Source organism: Miniopterus schreibersii (genome assembly GCF_964146895.1).
Source record: "Miniopterus schreibersii genome assembly, chromosome: 21".
In the NCBI taxonomy this organism is placed as follows: Eukaryota; Metazoa; Chordata; class Mammalia; order Chiroptera; family Miniopteridae; genus Miniopterus; species Miniopterus schreibersii.
In genome coordinates this window covers 7428268-7455103 of record NC_138123.1, presented here as the reverse complement: position 1 = coordinate 7455103, position 26836 = coordinate 7428268, and the positions used below count along the sequence as shown (strand labels likewise).

At 51.6% G+C, this 26836-nt stretch overlaps 2 protein-coding genes across 11 annotated transcripts in view; one reads left to right on the top strand and one right to left on the bottom strand.

Moving 5' to 3' along the window:
• Positions 1-114: 114 nt before the first annotated feature.
• Positions 115-25393, bottom strand: EPHX1 (epoxide hydrolase 1). Of its 2 annotated transcripts, none has more exons than XM_081124257.1 (9): positions 25198-25393; positions 6789-6979; positions 5701-5881; positions 4691-4918; positions 4079-4208; positions 3348-3556; positions 1793-1901; positions 1350-1475; positions 115-590 (listed from the first exon to the last, which is right to left on the bottom strand). In XM_081124257.1, the coding sequence occupies exons 2-9, from the start codon at positions 6972-6974 to the stop codon at positions 389-391; spliced, it is 1371 nt and encodes a 456-aa protein (XP_080980383.1). In that variant the 5' UTR covers positions 6975-6979; positions 25198-25393; the 3' UTR covers positions 115-388. The 2 variants fall into 2 exon arrangements, with proteins under 2 accessions (XP_080980383.1, XP_080980384.1); XM_081124258.1 differs by having other exon boundaries at positions 25178-25332.
• ENAH (ENAH actin regulator) overlaps positions 8261-26836 on the top strand; it is a 168902-nt gene continuing 150326 nt past the window's right edge. For 7 of the 9 annotated variants that reach the window (XM_081124245.1, XM_081124248.1, XM_081124242.1 and 4 more), the window contains exons 1-3: positions 8268-8444; positions 9344-9497; positions 13420-13470. In XM_081124245.1, the coding sequence (XP_080980371.1) occupies positions 9406-9497; positions 13420-13470 (143 nt within the window). In that variant the 5' untranslated portion in view covers positions 8268-8444; positions 9344-9405. Of the gene's footprint in view, positions 8445-9343; positions 9498-13419; positions 13471-26836 lie in introns of all 9 variants that reach the window. The other 2 variants (XM_081124240.1, XM_081124247.1) reach the window with 2 other exon arrangements.

Genomic DNA, 26836 nt, shown 5'->3' with positions numbered 1-26836 from the left:
CCCCAGCAGGCCTGTCCTGCCCTCCCCAACCCAGGCTGCAGACCTGCCGGCTCTGCAGGAAGGGGAACCCAAGTGGGGTCAGGACACATGCATGTCACTGGGTTCCAGCAACTCTTTAAGAGTAAAATCATTTATTATCAAAGCAATGTTGCGTAACACATGTGTGAGGGAGTACGCGTGGAGGCGTGAGTGTGGGAGTCCTGGGATGGGTAGGGGACCGAAGCAAACTCATTACCCAGAAAAGGGTTTCTTCACCCAGAAGAGATGGAGGCCGCCTCCCTGGCAGGGAGCTGGCAGTGGGAGACTGGCGACTTCCAGGAAAAAGGGCAGGTGGGCAGGTGTCAGCGAGGGAGCCTGCCACCAAGGGGCAGGGGCTGCCTCTGAGGCGTCACTGCCGCTCCACCAGCCCCACAAACTTGCAGATGTCTTGGGCGAGCAGCTCTGGCTCCTCAAAGGCAGAAAAGTGGCCCCCACGGGCCATGTAGGAGTAGGAGAGGAGTTTCGGGTACTTGAACTTCACCCACTTCTCTGGGACGTGAATTAACTCACAAGGGAAGGCAGCAAAGCCTGTGGGCACATAGACCTTCATCCTGGAAGAGACAGAGATCCCACTGAGGGGGCACGCTGTGGCCTGGCAGCCTGTCCCCCCATAGCAGGGGCTTTAGGGGACTGTGTGTGTGTGTGATAAGCCACCCCCCTTGATTCCAACCCACTAAGAACCGTCTTTTCTGGAAGAGCTGCCCAGTCTCGAAAGTGGGATGGGACAGTGTCACTTCCCACCTTTGTTCCCCTTTGCTTTTGCTGTCCTGAGGGTCTTCATATGAGATTAGGAAAGGGTGATGGATGCGAAAGTCCCAGCACTGTCAGTGCCACCAGGCCAGCATCCTTGCCCTGGGGAGCCCGGGGTTCCCTTTGGGAGCAAATTCTAAAGGCCGAGGGATTTCTCTGAATACCCCCGACCTTTAACTTCTACTCTCATCCCACACACCCAGTGCAGCCCGCAGGCCAGGCTGTATTTCCTGCCATTGAATGCTCTCCTTGAGCCCAGTGTGGCTCAGTGGTTGAGCATCAACTCACGATCCAGGAGATCGAGGTTCGATTCCCGGTCAGGGCACATTCCCGGGTTGCACGCTCGATCCCCAGTAGGGGGCGTGCAGGAGGCAGCCGATCAATGACTCTCTCATCATTGATGTTTCTCTCTCTCTCCCTTCCTCTCTGAAATCAATAAAAATAGAAAAAAAGAAATCAGCACTGTATTTAAAAAAAAAAGAATGCTCTCCCTTGAGTTCAAGACCAAGTCCTCCCCCTGCTCCCCGCCTTGGAGGGCCGCTCCCCAGGGGCAGGCTCACCGTTGGTGCTTGTCGGCCGTAAAGTCTTTTCCCGTGTTTTCCTTGTAGAAGCGCTGGGAGGAGGCGATGGTGCCCGTTGTCCAGTAGATCATGATGATAGTCAGCAGGTCATCCAGGGAGAACTTCCTGGGAAAGCAGGAGGCCACCCTCAGTTCCAGGCACAGTGGTACCACAAACAAGAGTTGTGGGTTGAGACCCTCTGGGGAGGTGCTCGCGAGTTTCATCTGACACCTCCTGAGAGGGTCTCAACCCTCAGTGCCCACCCCCAGCTTCCTGCCTTCCCTGCCTTTGAGGAAGTCCAAGTCCATGGAGCAGCTGCTTCCCCCATGGCCTTCTCAGCTGGATTCCGACTTGGGGGGCTTGGTGTCTCCACCCAGTGAAGACGGAGAAGAGAGTGAAGAGTGAGGAAGATGCTGCTGGCAGGAGAGGTACCCAGGTCTCACCTCTCCAGGCCGCCATCCTCCAGGTCTCGGAACTCTGAGTTGGTCCAGGTGGAAAACTTCTCTAGGATGTAGGCAGCCAGTCCCACGGGAGAGTCGTTCAGGGCACAGCCTGGGATGGCAAGAGGCGAGAGGGACTCAGGCCTGGGACCAGGGAGCTGGCCGGCAGGGCCGAGGTGTGTGCAGGCCTAACAGAGCGGTGCCAGAGAGCCTGTGGTGGGGCACAGCTCTGTCGTGAAGAGCACCCCACTTCTTTAGCCCTCGCCACGGGATCCTCATGTCTGATAAAAGGGGTAATACCTCCCCATTGCTTCTTTCAAGCAGAGGGGTCCATGACTCTGGTTTTGTGTGAGATCCCAAATGAGAAATATATATGAATCCAGACTCAGGTCAGGAGGGTGTTACCCTGGAGGGCTGGGGGAGACAGTGTCTGGAAGAGGGCGGTGGGGCTTCCAGGCTGGTGGGTCATGTTGTGTGTCTGGTTATATGGACTGTTCCACTTGTGAAAATTCATCACCCAAAAACGTTAGCAAGTTCTTGTGATGGCTGGGGACAGAGGAGCTAGGGAGGGACGAGAGGTGACAGGTGACTGTCGTTTCTGTTTTGTGCTGTTCACATCTTTCAATTTTTTGAAAATGAGCGTGGATTACTTTTATAACCAAAGGGAAAACACTGGTTTTATGAAGTGCTGCTATTTTCATGAACTGCCTAATGTGTGTGGAGCACGGGACTGTCCTGAACATTATAAAAGACTTTGAAAAGAGCAAAACTATTCCTGGGTGCTGAGTGGGATTCAGGGAGCCATCTAGTGGACCCTTCCAGGGTTATATGACTCTACAGGGGTCCCCTCTTCCCTTGTCTTCGAGCTGTTTTATAGCTCTGTAAACTTATGCAAGCGATTCCTGCTCATTGAAAGGCAAACGGAGATTTACATTATGTGGATTTTGATTGTTTGCATCTATTAGCCCATTCAATTAGCCTAATTGCCTTTGAGCTGTTTTGTTTACATTCTGCCAGTTCTTTTATTAATTAATGAGTTAAGTAAAATCTTTGATGTGTGTTCATTTTATATTTGTATGATTTTATCTTTTTAAATGTTTCCGTCTTTTTTTTTTTTTAATAATCTTTTAACAGGACCCTGGTGGCAGAAACAGTTGCTGGGCCCTCCCCTGCTGTCATGGGGATCCCCACTCTGGGCCCTGGGGCACCCCCTCCTCTGCCACCACAGTCCCAGAGGGACCAAGCCTCCCCCTACCCCTCTCCATCCCTCAGGGGTGGGAGGGATCAGGGGGCCAAAGCCACTAGGAATATGAAATCCGCTAAATGGAAATGTCTGGGAGTTCGATGGGCCATGCCTCAACTCACTCCTATGGAAAAATGCAGCTTAAGGGTTGAAAGAGCCGAGTTCCTCAAAGCAGCTGTCACCTGTGAGCAGTGTTCCCGAGGGTAGGCGAGGCCTCCCGGGGCTGGGAGCCTTCCCGAGTGGAATGGATGGAAACCGCCTCCCCTGCCCCTGGTGGAGGAGCCCACGGGCTGGGCCACCTCCCCGGTCACTCACCCACGGTGTCCGGCTTGGTGGACTGGATATGCATGTACCCGCTCTCCCTCATCAGGCTGTAGAAAATCTTCTCCTTCAAGGGGTACATGAGCTCGATGTCCCTCTCGGTGAAGCCAAAAAGCTTCTGGAAACGCGGTCCCAGGAAAAGGATCAGGGTGTAGAAATGTCTTACCACGAAGACCATGTTCAAGTGCAGGCCTTTCACGTGGCTGATGACAGAGAGGGGCCAGGTGAGGCTCGCTGGTGTCCAGGGAAGGGGAGGGAAGAGAGGAGGAAGCGGACACCAGGACCAGCCCCCTTCAGCATCTGTCCCTTTGGGGTGGTCACAGGAGGTGAAGGGGCAGATCGATAAGAAAATCCAAAGTTTCTAGAAAGTTCCAGTCTAGTCTCTCCCAAGGTTTGGTCCATTAGAAAGGTCTACTCCCTGACCTTCCCCTCCTCTAACTGGCCATTTCTGCCCAGGCATCTGGCCCAGAGTCACCAACCCTGTGTGACACCAAATGGAAGGTGGATCCATGTCAAGTGCCCCAGGTAGAGCTGACCACCAGGGAACCTCCTTCCTCTCCCCTGAGCTCACAGGCATCCAAGCAAGAGGACGCTCCAAGGCTCCAATACCATGTCCAGGCGGGGTCCAGTGTGAACAACCCTGCCATGCTGCACAGATGTCCAACCTGTAGATGCTGTGCACACACACGCATGCACACACACACACACCGGAAAGTGACCCTCACCTGGGCACCAGCTGGGCTATGTTGGTGCAGATCAGGGACCCCCAGTCCCCACCTTGAGTGTAGAATTCCTGGAAGCCCAGCCGCAGCATCAGCTTATAAAAGATCCTGGCTGTGGCCACCGAATTCAAGCCTGGTTGTAAGGGGGAACGAGAACAGAGTCATGGAGATTTCATTCCTTGGGTTTCCTGTGTCCTATGAAATCCTCCCCCCCCACCCCCCGGTGCCCCAGGCTAGGTAAGAGCAGCTCAGGAGGAGAGAGGGAATCCTGGGGCCCGAAGGTGGGGTGCCCGATGCCTGCCTTGGTGGACAGGGAGTGGACAGGTGGGCTCAGGCCAGCCAGGTGAGCTCCTGTGGGCCCACATGGTGTGGGACTTGGTCAGCCTGCTGGCCTGGAACAGTCCATGGCCTGTCTCTGAGTGGGGAGCTCCTCAGATCACTACAGTCCAGGCCCCTAGGCCAGCACTGAACAGTCGTGACCTTGACTCTGGGAGTCATGACTCAAGTTCTGAAGGAAGCTGGCCCAGCTGACTCCCTGCCTCATTCCACCAGAAGGAGAGCCTGGTGGGGAAACCTGGCTCCACCAGGTGAGGTGGGGGCAGGTCCACGGCCTACCCTTCTTGGAGGATGCTTCTGAGAAGCCATAGCCGGGGATGGAAGGGCAGATGACTTCAAAAATGTGCTCGTCGCTCAGGCCGTGGTTCTTGGGGTCAGTCAGGAGCGGGATGATCTTATAAAACTCGTAGAAGCAGCCGGGCCAGCCATGCACCATCAGCAAGGGCTTCGCAGTGCGGCCGGAGGGCAGCTCGGGGGGCTTCACGTGAATGAAGTGGATGTCCAGCCCTGGGGGGACAGAGCAATCAGGATGGGGGACAAGGGGGAGAGGGCCCTGCAGGTGGGGACGCTGCAGTCACAGCCCTCAGGGTATCTGGTTAGGCTCTGCACCCTCCGGAGCTCAGGCAGTGGGTGCTGCCACCTTAGCTCCCCACCGCCATGGTATTGATCGCAGTAATAACAGTAATAACATTGATGTGAGAGACAAATTGATTGGATCAAACCTGCATCCCAGGTATGAGCCCTTGACCTGGAATTGAACCTGAGACCCTTCAGTGTGGGTGCCAATGCTCTAACTATTGAGCACACCAGCCAGGGCTCATTTAATTTTTTGTGTTGCATGTATTTTCTAATTTTTCTACACTATTAAATGCATTTTAAATGCATATTTTCTTTTTAAAAAATATGTCTTTATTGATTTCAGAGAGAAGAAGGGAGAAGGTGAGAGAGAGAGAAACATCAATGATGAGAGTCATTGATCGGCTGCCTCCTGCAAGCCCACTACTGGGGATCAAGCCTGGAACCTGGGCATGTGCCCTGACTGGGAATGGAACCTTGATCTTCTGGATCATAGGTCAATGCTCAACCGCTCAGCCACACTGGCTGGGCTTACATGCATATTTTCTACACATATTAAATGTATAACTTTATTTTTGTAAGTGGAGAAATTTTTTTTAAGATAAAGTGCTGGATTCTGGGGTTCCCCAGCTTTGTCTAGGTCACGTCCGGGGCCTGAGAAGGCCATTCCTGTGGCATCCGCGCCCCCTCCAGCTGGTGTTTTGGAAATGTACCTTCGATCTTAGTCTTGAAGTGAGGGTATCTGTTGAGAACCTCCACCTGCTTCCTCCAGTCAAATTCATTCTGCCAGTAGGAGAGGATTTTCTTGAGACAGTTGGAGTTGAAACCGTAGTGGAAGCGGCTGTCCTCCAGCGGTGGAGTTAAACGAGCCTTTTCGATCCTTCGGTATAAATCCTGGAGCAAAATGCAGGACCCCAAGGGGAGAGGGGTGGGTGGGGCAGAGCACAGAGAAAGTTTGTTTCCAGAAGACAGCAAACCCTGCAGCCACCAGACACTGCATTCCAGCCAAGGCAAAGCTGGAGGCGGTGAGGAGGCCACTGGTCTTTTAGTTAACTTTTCTCTGTGCACATTTCTTTTCTCAAGAGCTATGAGCTATGTGAGGGAAGAATCTGTCTTCCGCGTACCCAGCAGAGTGCCTGCACACAGTAGGTGCTCCAATACCCACAGAAGAAAAGCAATAGGCGGGGACATCCCAGGTCCCACCTACCCTCCTGGAGCTGCTGAAGCCTGCCTCTGGGATCAGCCCATCCCACAGTCACATCCTTTCTGACTCCAGCCCTGTGTGGAGGACGACACAGGCTCTGGAGTCGGGCAGATCTGAGGCCAAATCCTGTGCATCATCTCCATCACCTTGGATGAATCTCTTTGCCTCTCTGAGCTGCTGTTTCTCCATCTGTGAGCTGAGAACAATAGACCTCGCCCTACTGGATTACTGCAGGGACTGAATGGGACCACGAGTGGCTGACACACAGTAGGTGCTTAACCCCTGCTTGGCCCTGCAGCAGGTTCTCTGTGCTTTGCATTTTTGTCACCACGCCCAGGACCTGACGACAACCCACTTGCTTTCTCCTATAAGCTCCTTTCCCAGGTTTCAGGTAGGGCACAAAGGAGGCAAGACAGCTGCTTTCTGTGACTTCCCATGCATGAAACTGGGTCGAGCTGGCACCCCCTCTCTCACCTGGGTGCTCCCAAGAAGGGGCCATTTCCCAAGCCCCATCCCCTCCCCAGTCCCAGCTGAAGGCCCGACCCCAGTCTCAAGGAAACCACAGAAGGGGGCCCTGCCCCGAAAGAGGGGCCTTACGTTGATCTCCTCATCGGATGTTTCCACCTTGAAAGGGCGGATGCTCTCATCTTCCTCCTGGGCTGCGGGCCTCTCCCCAGGCCCCCACCACCCGTCTCCAAGTGGCAGCGTTTCCTCCTTGTCTCGGGAGACGAACCAGTAGATGACGAAGCCCAGCACCGAGGCGAGGAGAATTTCCAGCCACATGACTCCTGCAGAGGGGAAAGTCCGTCAGCCACCGAGACCACCCAGCCAGGCCTTGAGCCCTGAGCCCTGGCCAGAGACGCCGTACTCCTGACCTCTCCCACCCAACCCCTGGTTATATGTACTTTTGACCTAAAAAAATAAGCATAGTACAGAAAAATTGGAAAACAACAGAAACAGCAACAAAAATCACCCACAATCCTTCTGAGCTATGAAATTCATTCATCAAATTGAGACAATATGAACCTGAGTTGGCTCCTACACAGCCCTGGGTGTGGGAGCTGCATTTCTTTTTTTTTTTTTTTCATAATCCTCACCCTAAGGATATTTTTTCCAGTGAATTTTTTTTTTTTTTTTTAGAGATAGTGGAAGGGAGGGAAAGAGAAGCATCAATGTGAGAGGGACATTGATTGGCTGCACCCTGACTGGGGCCGGGTATCGAACCTGCAACCCAGGTACTGCCCTTGGTGCCCATGACCAGAATCTAACCCGCAGCCTTTTGGTGTTTGGGACAATGCTCCAGCTAAGTGAGCCACCCGGCCAGGGCGCCCCTCTTTATTATTTAATAGCGGGTATTAAATGCACACAAAGTAAGGTGTTCTAGGTTAACCCGCTGTAACAGGCGCTGACTGCCTCTGCCAGGGATGTGATGCGCTGAACCACAGTCCATGCAAATCCACCCAGTAAGGAGCTAAAATTCATCAAAATTGACTTTCCTTTTCATGCATTGAAGGCAAAAATCAGGGCCGGCCAGGGTGTTGCCCCAAGTCCCCCGGCAGTTGTGAGGATTAGAACCTGCAGCCAGGGAGCTCATTCCCTGCCTCTCGGATGCGCCCGGCCCCTTCCCCGCCACCCCATTTTCCCTCCGTGCATGTTTTTAGTCTCCAATCCCAGAGCCAGACGAGCCTCGACCAGACTCTACTCAAGCCTTCCTCCCAGGCCTGCACGCCTTTAAAAAATACCCATCTAAAAAAAAACAAAAAACACATCTAAAAATAAAAAATACACATCTAAAAAAAAATACACATTAAAAAAAAAATACACATCTAAAAAAAAATTCACATCTAAAAAAAGTACACATCTAAAAAAAAAAATTCACCTCTAAAAATACATATCTAAAAAAAAAAAAAATTCAAAAGAAAGAAGTCTTAAACAAGACCCTCCCCTTCCTGGCCCAGCGGAGCAGCAGTTCAATGGGGAAAGAGGTGGTGGGTCAGCCAGCCCGAGAAGAGGCGGGGCCTCGGGGCTCGACCAATCAGAGCGCGGAAGCTTGGTGTAACCCCGCCCCCGCGCTCCAGGGTCGGGCGTGAGAACCGCCCCGCCCACCGCGGGGGCCGAGGGTCCGGGGCCCGCCGCTGCCCCGCCGCCTCCGCACCCCCCCGGCCGGGGCTGCTACTCAGAGTGTGAGAAGCGGAGGTTTGAGGCGCAGGAGAGGGGGCGCCGCGCCGCCTGCCCGCCCCCTGCCCAGAGCCGGTGAGTGCGCGGGACCAGCTGGGGGCCCTTTGCTCCCTAGGGTGGGCTCCTCGGCGTGGGGCCGGTGGAAGCAGACGTGGCCCCCAGTGGGGAGAAGGGGCTGTTCACGGAAACCCAAGGCCAGTTGACTCTGATAGCAGCAGCCTGGGTTGGGGACGGGGTGGCACCACGCAGGTGACAGACCCCTTCCCAGCCCAAGGCCTCTCTCTCTCTGCCACTTGGCACCCAAGAGGAACTGGGCTGCATCGGCCCAACCTCCAGGGGGCAGGCCAGTCGCTTGGTTGGAGCCAGGGAACACCCAAGCTGGGAAGGGACTCAGCAACCTCCAGTCCAACCCCTTCACTTCATAGCTGGGGAAACTGAGGCGGGCTTGGGGGGAAGTGCCTTGCCCCAGGTTGTGACACATCTGGAATAAAGGGAGAAAAGGGTCACTGCACTCCCCGCCCTCTACTCTGTCTCCTCTGGGGCTGGGTTTCTCAACCGCAGCACAACTGATATTTTGAACGGGGTAATTCTTCACTGTGCATTGCAGGGTATTTAACAGCATCCCTGGCCTCTACCCACTAGAAGCCAATAGTACCCCCGGTTGTGACAACCAAACATGTCTCCAGACGCTGCCAAATGTTCCCAGGGTGTATGTGTGGGGTGGGCCGCCTTCTGTTGAGGACCCATGCTGTAGATCAGTGATTCAACTTTAGCATGTGTTAGAATCACCTGGGGAGCTTGTTAAACCGAGTTTCTGATTCAAGGGCTCTGGAGCAGGGCTGGAGAATTAGCATGTCTAACAAGTTCCCAGGTGACGCTGCTGCTGCTAATGTGGGGGCCACGCTCGGAGAACCCTTGTTCTAGACTGCACTGTAAACTCTAAGAAGGCTGGTCCATCTGTTTTCCTCCCCAAGGTATCCCAGCAAGCACCAAGCCCAGCTCTGGCAGATGCAGGGAGCCCACCAACAGTTGTTGAATGAACACTTGGGCCCGAGGTGGGAGGAACCCTGGCTCTTTTACAGGATCAAGAAGAAAGGCAAAGAAAAAACGCCGTTTCCAAGGTAACAGGTGAGTAGACAACCACAGAGCCTCTCTCTGCCTGCAGACTGGTGAGTTGGTCCCATGTGGAAGGCTTGATACCAAACTGCCCTCTTGGTTATGATCCTCTGGGGAAGGGTGGCCTCTTGGACTCTGCATCCATTGTGTCTTCAGATATATACCCAGAAGTGGAATCGCTGGGTCATAAGGCAGTTCCATTTTTAATTTTTTGAGGAGCCTCCATACTGTTTTCCATAGTGACTGCACCAGTCTGTGTCCCCACCAGCAGTGCACAAGGGTTCCCTTTCCTCCACACCCTCGCCAGCACTTGTTTGTGGATTTATTGGTGATAGCCGTTCTGACAGGTGTGAGGTGATATCCCATTGTGGTTTTAATTTGCAGTTCTCTGATGGTTAGTGATATTGAGCATCTTTTCATATGTCTACTGACATCCTTGAAAAGAATGTATATTCTGCTGCTTTGGGGCGAAGTGCTCTGAAAATATCAATTTAATCCATTTGGTGTAGTGTGTCATTTAAAGCCACTGCTTTCTTGATGATTTTCTGTCTAGAAGATCTATCTATTGATGTCAGTGGGGTGTTAAAGTCTCCTACTGTGACTGTATTACCGCCGATCTCTCTCTTTAGCCCTAAATCCCCATCATGCCTTGTTTATAAAAGATGGCCCATAAATCACGGAACTAATACTGTAATAGCCAAGCCCGTCACGACAAGGAGAGTGTGCTGAGGTTTAGGGAGATCAAATGACTGCTCAAGGTCAGCAGGACTTGTTGGCTAGCCTGGGCCCAAGGGTCTTCCCACTGCCCTCACGGCCTCCAGCAGCCCACAGCAAGAAGTTGAGCAGCGCCGCTGTGCCTTCCAAACCACCTTCCCTGTGAGCCTTTCCCAGCCTTCCCTCCCTCCAGCTAGAATGCCACCTTCTATTTCTTCTGTCTCCACATTGCCCCGAGCGCAGTGCTCTGCAAACACAGGTGCTCAATGTCAGTGAAACAACACACTTGAAGCCGGGAGGCTGGTGGACTGCAGTCCTGCCCCTGGAAGTCTCAAGTAAGACATTTACCTTTAAGGTGGCAGGGAGTATATGGAGGATGCCCTCAAAACTGGAATCTAGGTAACAGTCCTAGAGAGAGGCTAGGGTAAATCAAACGGTCATGGGATCCCAGCCGGGCGAGGCTCAGCGGTTGAGCGTCGGCCTAGGATCCAGGAGATCGGGGTTCGATTCCCGGTCAGGGCACATGCCCGGGTTGTGGGCCCGATCCCCAGTTGGGGACGTGCAGGAGGCAGCCGATCAGTGACTCTCAGCATTGATGTTTCTGTCTCTCTGTCTCTCTCCTTTCCTCTCTGAAATCAATAAAGGTATATTTTTAAAAAACCCCAAAAAACAAAAAAAACACGTAATGGAAGTCTTTCATACAACCACTCTGGAAAACTGTTTGGCAGCATCTACCAAAACTGGACATATACAAACTCTATGACTTAGCAACTCACTCCTAGGTCTAGACGCAACCAAAGGGTGTCAATGTGTTTACCCAAAGTCACAAACGAGAGTGTTCATTGCAGCACTAGTCACAGGAGCCAAAAACTAGAAACAACCCAAATGGCCATTCACCACAGATTGCGACATGTCCACACAATGGAATTACCATAGAACAAGAATGAATGATCTACAGCCAGACACGATGACTTGGATGATCCCACAGACAGTGCGGAGCCAAGGAGCACATACCACAGGATTCCATTAAATACAGGACAAAGACAAGCGAAGCGAATCTATGTTGAGAGACATCAGAATGGTGTTTTCCTTTGGTGGTAGGGGCTGGCACCCAAGCACTCATGTATTTTAAGGTTTCCCAGTGATTACAATATGCACACAGATCTGTGTGCAACCTACAAAAGAGAGATCTGAGGAACGAGGCTTGGGCAGGTGCACTGACAAAGTTCAGGGGTGCACTGAGCAGTCACCACAGGGATGCTCCCTTATGAGCCTGGGGTGGCCATGGTCAACAGGCCTCCCCACTGCCTATATGCTGCCCCTCAACTGTGGCAACCCACCTGGGTTCTGATCCTTTATTCAATGAGACCTACTGATTCAGAAGTCAGACCTAACCATTGGGTCCTCTGGGGACCTGTTATCTATATCTGTTTCCACCGTACATCAAGTATTATGCAAATACCTTGTGAGTTTGGGGAAACATGGTCAGCCCGCCTGGGTGTTACCTTTTGAGAAGCCATCCTGGCTTACCTGTAGAACCCCACTTCCATGGGACTGCCCCCTCCCCAAACAGCAAGTCTGACTACCTTTGACTTTAAGAACTGGATCACCTTGGAGTTGACAAAAAGGGAGCTTCTAGCTCGCTTCCTTGTTCAAGTAGTTCAAAGCCCAGCTCTACCATTTACGAATTGAGTGGCTTTGGGCAAATCACCAAATCGCTGAGCATCTATGACCTTGTTTGTGAAGATTGCCTGGTTCAAAGCAGGTGCTACACCAAATCCCTTATTGCTGTGTGGGATCTCTGTGCTGGAAGAGACCCCAGAGGGACTCTGCCTGTTAGATTATGTAGCCCATGTCCCTGAACCCCACCACAGTCTGTGTGCATTAGCAGGCTGGAAGTAAGAAGGTGCATGGCGTGGACACCTGTGGTCTGCTATCCTTCCTGTATGTCCCCCTCAAGGACTGACGTGGGAGGGTGAAGGACAGCACAGGCCACGTACATCTTTGGCTATCAGCCTTTTGCCAGACATGTCCCTGGGGGTTGGCTCAGCTCTTCTTTCCTATCTGCCCAGAGAAATTATATTCTCAGCATTAGGGGGCAGGATTCTGTTTGCTAAGCCTCCAGGTTTCTAAGGAGAACTATATTTATCTCTTCCCGTGTGATCAGCTCCTGCTGGTGTAGAAAATATTCTAATCACTTCAAAATATCACCTCTTAGAAGACACTATGAAAAATTCAGAAGTAATACAATACAAAATGAGAGTGCCTGCTTTGTTATGCTAGCACCTGAAATTAGAGCTTAATTGATCCATCCCAGAAGTTCCTGAAATACATTTTATCCAATTAGATTGTTTTGTTTTGTAGTGCACTTTTCAGACTAGTGACTAAATATTTTGCTGAGGGGGTGGGTGGTGGGGAAGGGAAGCCTTTCTGAATGAAAAGCATTTTTGTCTTAGAGCCACAATACCCTTTCTACAAAAATGATCAGCTTACCTAGTAAGGAAAATGTAGTTTTTGTTGTAAAGCAGCCTAGTGTTTTTTGTTTTTTTAATATAACACACTTAACTCGACCGCAGTGGTCATTTAGTTATCAGAGGTGAGCTTAGAGGGAAACCTGATGAGCAATAGACTACAATAAAATGCGATTATATACAGTTTAATTCCCCCAATTCTATAGTGAGGTCAAGTTCTGGGCATGCATTTATGAAACCTGGAAAAAAAAATTGGGAATGAGTTCAAGTTGAATAGTTGAGCAATGTGATGACCGTGACCCTTAAAAGACCGACTAAATGTAAACTGTTGGGCAGTGACAAATGCTGCAAGTGGAGCAATTTATTAGTTTACTTTTGTCTTTCTGGGTCTGACTTACAAAGGAAAAATTTAAATATAGGAGGCCGAATAAAATCGGTACTTTGTTTTCTGGCACCAATAAAAGGCACATAATTTTCGTAACTGAGCATAATATTTCTGTTATGCTTGGAGCAAAAATACAAGTTTTAAAACACATGATTCGTTTTAAGATTGACAGTTAAAAGCTCAAGTGAACTCTTTGTCTAAAATTTGAATTTGGCCTGTAAAGTATCAAGGAGTCATTTGTTTTTTGAAGTAAATAAAGGATTTGGATCTGTGCCTTAGCAAAGTAAGTATAAATTTGGTTTTGGGCCAGCGGGTTGGTTGTTCAGCAAATACTGCGTGTGACTATGATTTGGGTTCCTTGCAGACACAGGAGTAAGACAGAGCCCTCTACCTGCAGCAGTTCAACTCTACTAGGGTGAGTAGACGAACAAATAATACCCTTCTCGCGATCGATACGATATGTGTACAACCATGTGCCACGTAACGATGTTTCAGTCAACGACAGACCTCGTGAAGGACAGTGATCCCATAAGATTATAATGGAGCTGAAAAATTCCTGTCCCCTCGTGTCCTCATAGCACAATGCATGACTCACGCGTTAGTGGTAGTCACAGTATAAACAATCTTACTGCTCTGGCCCATAGTAGTATGGTACATAATACTTGATAATGGTAATAAATGACCACGTTACTAGCTTCTGTATTTACTATACTATACTTTTTATTTTCTTAGAGTGTACTCTACTTATTTAAAAAAGTCTTGCTGTAAAACAGAGTGCTGTTACACCCGCAGCAGCCTCACACATCTCGTCCCGCCTCGTTTACTGCATCTCCTGACTGCATCATGTTTGTGTGCTTTATTTGATCTTGTATTGTTTTGTACAGCCACATGCGTGTAGCCTCGTAGAAATACTATTTAGGTTTGTGTAAGTGTGCTCTGTGATGTTTGCACAATGAAGAAATCGCCTGATAACTCGTTTCTCAGAATGTGTCTGTCGTTAAGGGGTGCAGGACTGTACACGGATGGAACAGAAGCAGGAGCAGTTATATTGGCCACAGAGGTTTCACGGAGGAGGGGGTCACTGAGCGGGGTTTTTAAGAATGAATAGGAGTTGACCAGGCAGAAAATAATGGTGACATGGGGACAAATCCAGGGAGAAAAGAGAGCATGTGCAAAGGCATGGGAGAAGGGAAGCGAGTGCTTGGTGTAGGTGAAAAACTGCAAGAACCTACATCCAGGTCCAGTGTAAGAGTTGACAGTTATGAACTTTGTGGAGTGCAGCTGTTTCATCTATTTCTGTATTAGCTGAAAGGAGCCCCTACCTTATCTCTTTTATAAATTATTACTTCATCATGATGGACCTGACCCAGGAGTTTTAATTTAGAAACTGTGTTTGCAATTCAAGTAATATGTAAATTGCATGCTAAGAGGGGTAAGTAAACGAACAAAGTATACTTGGGGAATTTGAGCATTTCACGGTTCAGTGGGGAAAAGATGCCCTGGACAGCAGATTATGCAAAACTCAACAGTCTACCCCAGCTGCCCTCACTGAGCTGACCGCTCCAGCAAACATGCCATCGGCCTGAGATAGCGTGGCAGACTTCCAGCTATGTTTTCCCTTTCCTTCTTAGCAATGGAATTTTTTAGTTGGAGAAGCCCAGCTTAAACACTACATTTCTTGGCCTTCCTTGCAGCTCAGTATGACAAAGCGGTTAGGTGATGACAAAAAGCTGTAAGTGTATTTGAGGCAGAGCCCAGACATGATCTTTGTGTGGATTAGGAAAAGCAGCCATTCCTCAAAGTACTGTCCGAAAATTAACCTAATATTCTGCTTTTGTTACAAGACACCTCCCTGCCATCTGCTAGAAAGTAGTTGTAAATAAAAATATAAATCCATGATGTTGATGATGTGAATGGTGATAATGGAGAAAATAAAATGGAATAAGCATTGCTAAGAGAGTCACAGTGGAGTCAGGAGGTCCCTGAGGAAATGGGGCCTATGCATGTCTCATGTCTCAGCTCATGGAACTATTGTTAAGTTGCTGACCTATTGCTAAATTCAGCTCAAGTCTGAACAGCTAACATCCTGGATCCATGATTGCTACACAGACATATAAGGACTCTACCTTCTGCTTATCATGGTCACCAGACCATCTGCATTCATCTTGAGAGCAACCAGTCCATTTTGACAGCCAGCATCCTCTATTTACAGAAAGGACTTAACCAATCCCAGCGGAGCCAGCCACCATCCTTCATTCGCATGGAGCACCGAAATGAGAGCAGCTCTTACGTTTTTGTTTTTTATGAACCCTTTCTTTGTTTCTTTTGGAGCACAGTTTAGGTTGTTACATGAATCTGTGCCCTGAATTGCAGTTCCTCCTTTGCTCAAATAAACACTTTCTATTCTTTATTATAACCTACATTTAAAAATATATATATATATATCTTTATTGATTTCAGAGAGAGGAAGGGAGAGAGAGAGAGAGATAGAAACATCAATGATCGGCTGCCTCCTGCACGCCCCCTGCTGGGGATCGAGCCCGAAACCCTGGCATGTGCCCTGACCAGGAATCGAACCCCGATCTCCTGGATCCTAGGTCAATGCTCAACTGCTGAGCCACATCAGCTGGACTTTTTTTTTTTTAAAGGTGGCAGTGGCATTCTCTAAGGTTGTCCAGTGCACAGCCCACACGTGAGTGGAAGACTATGGAAAGGACCCTGACTCAGTTGGGAAGCAGGTACCCTTTGCCCTCCCCCTTCCTCCTCATGCTTTCTGGGATGTAAACATGATGGCTGGACTCTGGGAGCCTTTTGGACCATGAAGTGACCTTGAGGATGGGAGTCCTGGCTAGAATGATGGTGGAGAAAGAAAGAAGGAGTTTGGATTCACCACGGAGCCACCAGCCCAGCCCTGGACTATTTACTCCCAATCTTCCTTTGGATGACAGAAGAATAAACTTCTATATTACTTAAGCCACTGTTATTTTGAGTTTTCTATTAGCTAATGCCTAACATAATCCTAACTAACTGAGAATGTCAGGGCGAAAAGAAAATATATCAAGTCTCCCAGTGGACAGACTCTCAAGAATAAATGCTTGGTCTTCAAGTTTTTCAGTGCTCTATTAATGGTCCACCTTCAAAACACTTTATAATAAATACATTCCTGCTGACCCAGCCACATAAAAGGCATGTTCTCAAAGCGCGGATGCAATGCAGTGGGTGGCCCCTCGGAGAGGTGGTGTCAAGGACGGAGCCATCCCTGCTGAGGACAGAAAAGGGTGTTTTCCCACCTGGCACTCAGTATTCAGACCTCTTCTTTAAATAAAAAACTGGATGAAAAGCAATTTTGTGACTCCTGTCAAAATGCAACATACAGATAGCCTTTGACCCAGCAATTCTAGTTCTAGGAACGTATCCTCCCCAAACACTAAATTTACATTTACATAAAATGATATAGGTAGTATAAGAATATCTGCTGCCTTTTTTTCTTCTTTTGTAAAAGCAGGAGATTCAAAACAATTGCAGCGTTCACCCATGGGGGACAGGGGAAAAAAGCAGCGACATATTCCTGCAGTGAAGACTATTTAGAAGGTGAAAAGGGTAAATCTACAAGCCCCTGTGGACAGATCTCTATGATATACAGTTAAGTGGAAAAAGCACGGTGCAGAAAAATGTGTAGAATTAATGGGCGCCAGAGGACACGCATCCACGCTGAGGACTGTCCCTCAGATGCACCAGACACCCACCAACAGTGCCCGTCTGCAAGGAGGGAATCGACTTCCATGGGATAGGCTTTTGCACCTTAAAAAAAAAAATCATCTCTTTTACCAAATGCATGCGCTATCTACTAAAAAACAAAGTAATTATGCATTTTTTAAAATACGAAAAACCATAATGGTGACAGACCCTGTGATTCCACTTCAACAGTGAGTCAGCCGCCCTCTCAGCACCTGAGCTGCACAAAACACACTCAGGCAGCTGCGGCCAGGACGCCTGCTGCGTGACCTTTTCTTTTATTCTGCTGCGTGACTTTCCAGCGGCCAAGAAGCCCCTGGGACAGAAGTTAATGCAGAGACGTGTGATCCTCTGAGGGCCAGAGGCCTAGCGACAGTGTGACAGCCAGTAAACAAAGCTGGCGAGGCTGCCAGAGAAACAGGAGCTGCCAGAGAGCCTGTGTCCAAACGGGGCCACGCTTTCTGTGCACGGGCCTCCTGCTGCTACGTCTGTACAGGTGACAGAGGTGCGTCTCTAACCTACACCTCCGAGCTTCAGACTCGAATAGATCGGCCACCTGCGTGTCTCAGAACCTCCTCCAATGCACCTGAACTCGCACTGTGATCCTGTGTCCTAAACTTGGCCTTTTTCTGGAGTTCCCTCTCACAGTAGCCATGCACTGACTTCCCAAATGCCAAGCCCCAAACCCAAGCCCCTGGAAACCCTCTCTGCCTCATTCCACCCCCAGCCAATCAATCAACAACTTCTGGCAGCTCTACCTCCAAAATATACCTTGAGTTCAACCCCACCCAGGTTCCTGTGGTCTCTCCCTGGATCACAGCAAAGCCTCCTGCGCGGTCTGCTCACACCTGCTGTGCCCCCTCCAACATGCTCTGCAGCCAGAATGTCCTCTTGGAAATGTCACTCCCCCTGTTAAAAACCTTAAGTAACTTCCTGCTGCCCTTGGGACAAAGCAACACTGGCCCTCACCTGCCCACCTCTCCCCTCCCCCAGGCTGCAGCCCCCACTCGCATGTTCTTCCAGGGCTGTGTCTCACCATGTTCCCTCCTGTGTTGTGTGGTCACCCTTCAGATGTCAGATCAAGCGTCCCTCTCATTCCTGGCCCCGTCACCGTCACATTTGTGTGATTATGTCCCTGATATTGGCCTCCCCCACTGGAAGTCAGCTCCTTGACGGTAGAGACCATGTTGCTTTGGCTCCCCTGAGTATCCCCAGTGCCTCAGTAAATATTGGTTGAATGAACAAATGAATTCAAAAGCGGTTTCAATGACAGTGTGTAAATTGTCAGAACTTTTGAAAAAAATATGGCTGGTGCTCCTTGAGGAATTATACAGGGGCAGGAAAAATTAGGTTTATAGTTGTGATACAAATAAACAATACAATAATTAATAAATAATAATACAAAAATAAAGTCTGTATTTGGGGCATTCACAACTGTAAACCTCCTTTTGCCCACCCCTGTATATGGCTTATTTTTCAGCCTAGTGTGTAGAGATGGACCATGAGGTGCAGGAAGGTTGAGCAGGTGGCATCTGGCACTATGGCAAGTTTCTCCCCAAAAGACGGGAGAGCCAGTATCCCAAGTGCACTGCACATGTCAGGGTTTTGGATCAAAAGAGATGAAGACCAGACTCAGGATCCTGCTGAACACAATGGGGGTCTGCCAGCCTGCCCTGGGAGACTCCCTGCAGACCCCGGTGGGTGGGGAGACCCTCACAGTCAGAAAATGCTTCTAAAATCACAGAAAGTTACCTGCACCCTCCAGCTCGGCGCTTACCATGCACCCAGCCTCGGGCCAAGTGCATTGCAGGCCACGGGGAGCTGCGAGGGCGGCCACAGCCCTGAGCCTGCGGAAAGGCCCAACTCTGTCACGCTTGTGAGAATCCTCCCGCTGCCCTGCGCTGTTTCCCCGACGGTGACTCAGACTCACATGAGCTTGAGAACCTCAAGCGCCTTCTGGGGGAAGCCTGCCTGGGCAGAAACTGGGGGGAAGAGGGACAGAGGGGGAAATGATGGTATCTCGCGCCCCTAGGATGCCAGGCCAGAGAGAAAGGTGGGCTTAGGGGGTCTGTGTGCTTCCTCAGGCCTAGGCACCCCCCTGCCCTGTCCAGTCTTGTCTCTCCTCCCTGGGGAAGGCGAAATGAACATCCAGTTAGGGGAAAAACAGACGGCCTCCCCTCCATCCCAGACCAGCCTGCCAAGGCCACACAGAATGGGACATTCCTGCCACCAATGCCAACATACTGTTGAGCTGCCCAAACCCTGGGTCTCTCAGGAGCTTCCCAGAACTAGTCCCCAAACTCCCAGGCTCACTCACTGGAGCAGAGATCACTCTGGGTGGCAGGCTGGCCCACCATGGATGGGGGGATTTTGGGGGGGTACTCCCTGACCCGCACAGCCCAGCATTCTGCCAGCCTCTCCATGCACAGCCATTCCCCCTCAACCCCAGTGGCCCATCGGGGACTCAGGATGGGCGAGGCTGCGTGCAGGCCATCTGGGCTGAGCAGAACGCTCTGCACCGACTAGAGTCTTGTTTATCTCCCTGCAGACTGGGAGCCAAGCCCTGGGAGCATGGGCTAGTGCCAGCACCAGGGAAAAAGGAGTGTGGTTTAAAAGCCAAAAGAAAGGGGTGTGAAAGAAGTAAAAACAGCGTGAGGGGGCAGCCTTCTTGGGGGAGCCCTGGTCTCTGCTCCAGTGAGGGAAGGGACATCGCCACCTGCCTTGGAGGGCCTCCCTCTGTCCCCCTGACTCTCTGCATGCCTGTGTTGATAGAATATCATTTGTGACTGCTGGCCCGATGGAAACATTCAGGGAGTCAGGAGCCACTCGCCAGCCTCGTAACCTTAGGCCAGTGACTCACTCCACTTCTCCAGGCCTCAGTGTCCCCATCTGTAGGATGGGGAACCTTCTCTGAGCAAGTGCTACCTGAACCAAGATGGGAAGTTAGGAGGCAGGAAGGCAGAAGCGTGGGAAAGGATGGCCTGGGACAAGGAGAGGACCTGGGACAAGCGGTTGGGCTGGCCGGCGCTGAGCACCTTTAGAGAGGGCACGGCGGCCTCCTGAGCTGGTGCGCCCCCAAACTCATTTACACGCCTTCCAGCTTTAAGTTGTATAATGCAAGGAGGGACCAGGCTGTCCCCACCCAGAAGGTTCATGTGGTCATCTCGGGGAGTTTCGTGTGAAGCTCCTGTTCCAGCTCATGCTCTGCCATTGACAATAAGAGCTGTCAGGTTTTCCATGGTTCTCAGTTACTGGAGAACACAACTCGAGTGGAACGCAGTTCACCGCCTGTGAGGAAAATGCATTCCCTCCTGCGGAATTTTAATACTTGGCAATCCTGAGTAGAGAGGCTCCTATTTCAGGGGAAAATAGGAGTGGGCCATATAATATGCCTGTTTGATTCCTTTCCCACCATTAACCACGCTGCTCCTCCCTCCTCTCCCCAGGTCGGCTAGTTCTGAACAGTGCGCTCCCCATCTGGAAGCTTCCTCAATAGTGTGTAACAGGAGCCCGCTGTTGGCTGGGCCCTGGCTCAGAGCCACTTTCCTGCCTGGGCCGGGCGCTTCATGTGGAAGCGCCTTGAAGACCAGGGTCAGGGCTCCGAGGAATGTTCTGGGTTGTGGGTATCTTGGTGGGGTTCAAGTGCTTGCGGCAATGTCTAGTTTGCACAAAGGAGTAAGTCACAAAAAGCTAAAAATACTCCTGGCATTCAATCCAAGGTCCTGGGGCCACTATGAAATGAAGATGTGCCATCTTGACCGAGCATCGCCATGACTTTGGGAACAGCCCTGCCCCTCTGGGAAGGAGGCACAGACCAGGGGAGGGTGGGGGGCCGCTTTCCTTTCCCCGACCTAGTGGCTGGGCCTGCCTCTCCCGCCTCCTCACAGGGACAGCTGTGTCCACAGGCAGAAAAACCAGAAAGCGGGCAAGTATCTCTTCTCCCCACAGCTGGCGAGAGTCAGACTTCCTGAGCCGCCCTTGTCACTACAGGGTTAAACATGGGCATAGCACTGGAACCCAACTATTTCTCTTACTTTCCAAAAAGTCCAAGTGTCTCCAGTTCCACTCAATGTAGCAAAGGTCACTCATTCCACAGGGAAATAGGCTGAGCCACGCAGGGACAACCGAGGTGGTGGCCCTTGGGGAAGGGTGGAGCCCACTCCCCGGTCTCTCTGAGGAGCCTGCATGGCTCTCTGACGCCACACAGGGACACTTAGACCTCCTGCTCCTGGTGGCTGGCTCTCTGCAGCCCTCACAGCTCACAGCAGGCCACAGCCCGGCGACAGCCAGCCAGATGGGCCCATGGGGACATCAGTATATGTCTGGGTACCACAGCCTCCTGTGAGGAAGCGCAGAGAAGTCCTGGACTGTGACACGGGTTGGGAACACTAAACACATCCTCTCGTGCACTACAATAACCCTGAGAAGCGAGGGGTGTTTTTTCTGGTTTAAAGAGATTTAAAAATGAAGCTCAGAGATGCTAAATAGTTTGCTTGAGTTACCCCCGCTAGTAAGAGCCAAGAAGACATCTGCACTCAGTCAGTCTGTGTATTTATCTTCCCCAAAGCTAAAGGCAGAAAAAATGTCTGTTCCTGACCCGGGACAAGGCCTGTGGTCCTCCTCTGTGGGTTAGCTAGAGAATCTTCTGGAAAGTGTCTGAACTCCTCAGAGAGAGGAGCACTTTGCCCGCTAATGCAGCACTTGCACTTAGGCCCTGGGAGCCCAACTGGTGTGGCTTTGCTGCGCCCCATGCACTGAACTGGCTCCTTTTAACAGTGCCCGCCGCCAGGCGACACAAGCAAAGACAGACATGGGGACCAGCGGGCATGAAGGCTCCACTGCAGGTCCCGGGCCTCCTGAAAGAGCGACATAGACTAGAGAGCAAAAATAGCACTATCAGGGTGAGAAAGCATGAACTGTGACCCCTCAGGAAAGTAAACAGACCTTGATGGTAGAAGAGGCTGCTTCCCTTTGAACTTGGTTTGCACAACTGTGTGTTTAGTTACACAGTTAACCCTTGGACAGTGTGGGGGGGTTAGGGGCACCGACACCCTGTGCAGCCGAAAACCCACGTGTAACTTTTGACTCCCCCAAAACTTAACTACTAATGACCTACTGTTGACCGGAAGCCTTACCAATAACATAAACAGTCCATTAACACATATTTTGTGTTATATGAGTTATATACAGTATTCTTACACTAAGTAAGCTAGAGAAAAGAAAACGTTATTAAGAAAATCTAAAGGTTCGTCTGCGAGTTTTTTCAAATTGTCGCAAATCTCCAAAAAAATCTTCCAATATATTTATTGAAGAAAATCCATGTATAAGTGGACATGCCCAGTTCAAATCTGCGTTGTTCAAGGGTCAACTGTATAACCAAGGGTAGGGTCACACCATTACGTCCTGGTGAGAGGGAGCTGTTCCCGGAGTGCCCACCGCTCCTCCCTCCTCAGGGAAGGGGTAGCTGGTCCTTGGCAAAGCTTTGGTTCCCACTTGAGGTGCCTTCTCCCTGCTGCAGCCTCCCCACCTAACCCACACAGCCCCGGGAGCCTCTGCTTCTAGATTCCGGGCCTAGGCGAAGAGTAACCACAGGCAGCCCACCCACAGGTGACCCCAGGAGGCCAGCTGGGCTGGGCAGTGACTCTTTGGCCTCCATCTGGGGTCTTGCTCTCTGCCTGAGGTTGGCACCCTGGGGCCAGGACCTTCACTCTATTTAATCTGCCCTCGGTGGACCTGCCCTGGCATATACTGTAGGGCCCACCCAGACCCCAGCAAAACTAACCACTCCCCGCCTGCGTAATTCCTTTCCCGAAGATCCCTTTGGATTTCTTAACCACAGAACCATCACAGAGCTGCAGAACCGTGCAGACTGGAGAGCCCAACCTCATCATTTTATGGATGAGGCCCTGGGAGGGTGACAGGAAGGGCAGAGCTAGGACATGAGCCGGGTCTTCCTTCTATGCCAGTTCTCTTTCCACATCCTTGTATTACCTCGCAAAGGAATGAAGCACTATTGATGGAGTCTAGGCCCTATCGGAGGTGGGTTTTGAGCAGGAGATCCCAGAGGACCCGCAAGTCACCACATGCCTGCTCTGTGCCCACTCCAGCCCCAAGTGGCGAGCAGCTCACATTTAGCTCTTCCATATTTTATAAGCCCAGCTATGTTCCATGTCTCTGAGGAATGAAGAAATGGAGTCTGGGCAGCTCTTGCCTTCGCATGCCTAGGCCTGGCCAGGCTGCTGGAAGGGAAGAGCCAAGGTGTCAGGTAAACAGCCACTAAGCCCAGACATGTTGGGCTCTTACGTGGACGGAAGGGGCACTGGGCATTGGTGACACGGGGGCTCTCTGTGACTCCAGCTGGGGCTGGGTTTAGACATCAGACACGAACCAGGACACCAGAGGAGGAGACTGTGGGAGGCACTCCACTTCTTCCAGTGGCTGGATGCTCTTTCTGTACAAATCCCTCTGCCCAAGGACATTCAGTCACTCCCCATAGATATCCACTCCCGCAGGTCTGTACAAACAGGGCACTAAGGCACAGCTGGGAGCCAGGCCCACGCAGATGGCTGGATTGGAGCAGCCAGCTTTGAGGTTCGCCCTGGCTGCCTTGCGGAGCAGTTATTTCCCATGGGCGTCTTTCCTTTCCCGGAACTGTGGGGGAGCAGAAAGTTTGGAGTCCTCCCACTCTCAGGCTGGGCGAGAAAGGAGAAAAGATGAACTATGACCTCCTTCACCTTCCTGAGGGAGGTCATTGTTCATCCTTTCTCACTCGATCCAGTGGGTCACACGCTAGAGGACACTGGTGGTGGCCTGGCCCACACTCAGCCTACACAGACATAAAGCTCTGCCACGCCAGGCACACGCCTGCCACAGGGCCTTTGCACTTTTCCCTCCGCCTAGGGCACTGTCATCTCAGAGCAGTTCGCTGCTCCCTTACTCAGGATTGTTCAAATGCCACCACGCAGTGAGCCTTCTTTTACCTGACAGTCCCCTCCCCTTCCCTCTGCAATGCTCATTGCTCTCCATGGCACACATCTGACATACTTAATAGTTTACAAATTTGTTTACTGTCCATCTTTCCCCCACATAACTGCAAACCCCATGCATGCCCCAGGCAGAGAGCAGCCCTTGAGCACCGCCCCCACCTCCTGGGGGAACAGGAGGCAGCCATCACATGGCCCTGGTAGGAGTGGAAGTTTGGGAAAGAAAAACTATTCCCTGAACATCCCCAGAACTTTTTGCCAGATCAGACCCAGGGGGGCCAGTGAAAGTTCCCCACAACACCCGCCAAGCCCAGAGTCCCTAAAGGGAGTAACCAAGGCATCAGAGACAATGGTACTTTCTGGAGCAGGGGCACTGGGGGTGGGGTGGGGGGTGGGGTTTCCTGAAAATGTTTACTTTAAACCACTCGGAGGCCGCAGTGGCACAGAAATAGGCATAAGTCCCAACGTCCCCAACAACTTCCCGTAACAGCCCCCAACTCCGAGCAAAGGCACCAACTGGGAGCTGAGATGTCAAATGCATAGGTTCCCTTACCTCACCCTACCCAGAGCTGCCAGGGCAGAGTCGGCGTGTCTCTGGAGAGGATGTCTGTCCACCCAGGCGCCAGGGGTAGATACAGGTTTGGGGGTGCCTGAAGGCTATACTGTGGATGGGAGGGGAAGAGGGGGCGCAGCTTTATGGAGAAGGGAGTCACAGTTCGGATTACAGCATTGCTAGAGGCCCCCTTCCACCCCCAAGGCTGCAGAAGGGGCCCCAAGTGAGGAGCCAGAAGCCCAATTCCATAGCTGCGGGGTGAGGGCGGGTCGCGGGGTCCGCAGTGCTTTCCTTACCCTGATCGCACCGTGAACTCTAATAACCCCAAGGCCAAGTTTCCTCTGTCACCGGGGCAGGGCTGGGCCGGGCCGAGGGGCTGGCCTGCCCACCCCGACGGGAACGCGGAGGCGGGAGTGGGCGAGAAAGCGCATCGGGGGGAGGACTCGGGACGAGCGGTGCAGGTCCCTGCGGGGTCCCGTCGCACCCCTGGAATCACTACTCTCGGGGACCGCCGGACAAGGGGCCCCGGAAGTCGCTGCCCTGGCAGCCGAGCCCGCCGGCGGGGCTCGCGGGCCTCTTCCTGCCCGTGCGCCCTCGGAGCCAGGGGGCGGCCGAGTGCCTGGCGCGGGCACCGAGACCCCCGCGTCGGGGATGCAGCTGCGGGTGCGGGTGGCGAGGGAGGGCGGCGCACACAGTGGGAGCGGAGGCCTGTCCGCAAGTCCTCCTGGAGCCCCGGGCGGACGGCGCGGCCCCTCGGCGTCCCCAGCCCGCGGCCCCCGCTCCCCGCGGTCCCTGCGCGCACGCCCGCCCCGCCTGAGCGCCCCGAGAGCGCGCCCCGCGAAGCTGCGCACCACGCGCTCCGGGCGCTTACGGTCGTCGGTTCCCCGGCTCCAGGGCTCCTGCGGGGATGCGCACACGGTCCCTCCGGCTCCCGGTTCCCCGACTCCCGCTCGGCTGGTCCCGGGAGCCGCGGCGCTGACCCCGCCCAGGCTCGCCCCCCTCCCCCGGGGGCGTTCCCGGCTGGGCCCGGGGTAGCAGGGACGTCAGGGTCCGGTCCCGCCCCGCTCACGTTACCGAGGGGACCCGGGACAGTCAGGGCCTCGCGAAGGCTCCGCCTCCACTTTGCAGCGGGGCCGCTCCAAGTGCTGGCGCCGACCGGTCTAGGGGACTCCTCCAGCAGCTTGAGGCAGCGCCTTCTGTTCTCAATTTCAGTAACGGTGGAGGCTGCATCACCGCTCTGAGTACACTGGAAAACTACTTAACTACACTGTTTTTTCTTCTAAAATGTTATTGATTTCAGAGAGGGAGAGGGGGAGAGAGAAACACCGGCGATGAGTCATTTGTGGGCTGCCTCCTGCACGCCCCCTGCTGGGGATCGAGCCCGCAACCCGGGCACGGGCCCTGACCGGGACTCGAAGGTGACCTGGTTCCCGAGTCCGAGCTCAACCACTGAGCCACGCCCGCCGGCCCAACGGGACACTTCAAAAGGGTGAAGTTGATAGTATGTAAACTGCATCTCAATAAAGCTGTTATTGCCATGTAAAATAACTGTGGTGAGATTGTAACCGCCTCCTAAGAATATGAAATCTAAGACACTAAGATATTTCAAAGTACAATCTACATATATGCAGTGGGTAAGTAAATAAGCTGCAGAGCCCAACTCAACAGGGCAAAATTTAGAGATTCTACCGCTCTGGGTCGGAGGCTGTTGGTGCCAGGCCTGCGTGGCTCAGCGGCTGAGCACCGACCTAGGATCCAGATCACGGTTCCCAGTCAGGGACATGCCCGGGTTGCGGGCTCGATCCCCAGCAGGGGGCGTGCAGGAGGCAGCTGATCAATGACTCATCATTGGTGTTCTCTCTCCCTTCCTCTTTCTGAAATCAATGTATTTTTTTTAAAAGCCCTTAATGTGTTCTCTAGAATGTATTTTAAATATCAGAACAAAGGCTGTTCCTCCATACAAACTTCTGGAGAGTTTCCAGGTACATGAGGTAGAATGAAAAATAAAGTGTGAGGGGGACAACTTTGGATAAAAACTAGATTAAATCCTGATTCACTGGGAAGGAAATAACATTCTTTATGCCCAAAATGTATGAGTCAATCATGAGGAAGCATCCAACAAACCCTAAAATAAGTAACATTCTGCAAAATAACTGGCCTCTACTCTTCAAAAATGTCAAGGTCAAAAAACATGTGTCAGGCAAGACAAGGCATGAGTCATGAAAATGAATTGCAATGTTCTACTGTAGACTAGGCTGGACCAGAAAGTTTCTATAAAGAATGTTATTGGGACTATTGAGGACCTTTGAAGGTCTGTAGATTAAATAATAGTAATATTAATTTTTAATATTTTGATTTTGAGAATTGAAATTTTCCTAAATGAATATCCTTGATTTTAAAAAATACACATTGAAGTATTTAAGTAGCAATGGAACATCGAGTCTGAAATGGTTTTATGTCTGGCTTCTTTTATTCAGCATAATTGAGATTCATCCCTCTTGTCGTGTTAT

What these genes read in the sequence shown, in the direction of transcription:
- EPHX1 (XM_081124257.1), bottom strand. Translation starts at nt 6,974, where the DNA reads ATGTGGCTGGAAATTCTCCTCGCCTCGGTGCTGGGCTTCGTCATCTAC. An exon ending in ATAGCCCAGCTGGTGCCCAG is followed by an intron (nt 3,557 to 4,078) that starts GTGAGGGTCACT and finishes CTCTGTCATCAG; the next exon opens with CCACGTGAAAGGCCTGCACT. An exon ending in CACCAAGCCGGACACCGTGG is followed by an intron (nt 1,902 to 3,347) that starts GTGAGTGACCGG and finishes TTGCCATCCCAG; the next exon opens with GCTGTGCCCTGAACGACTCT.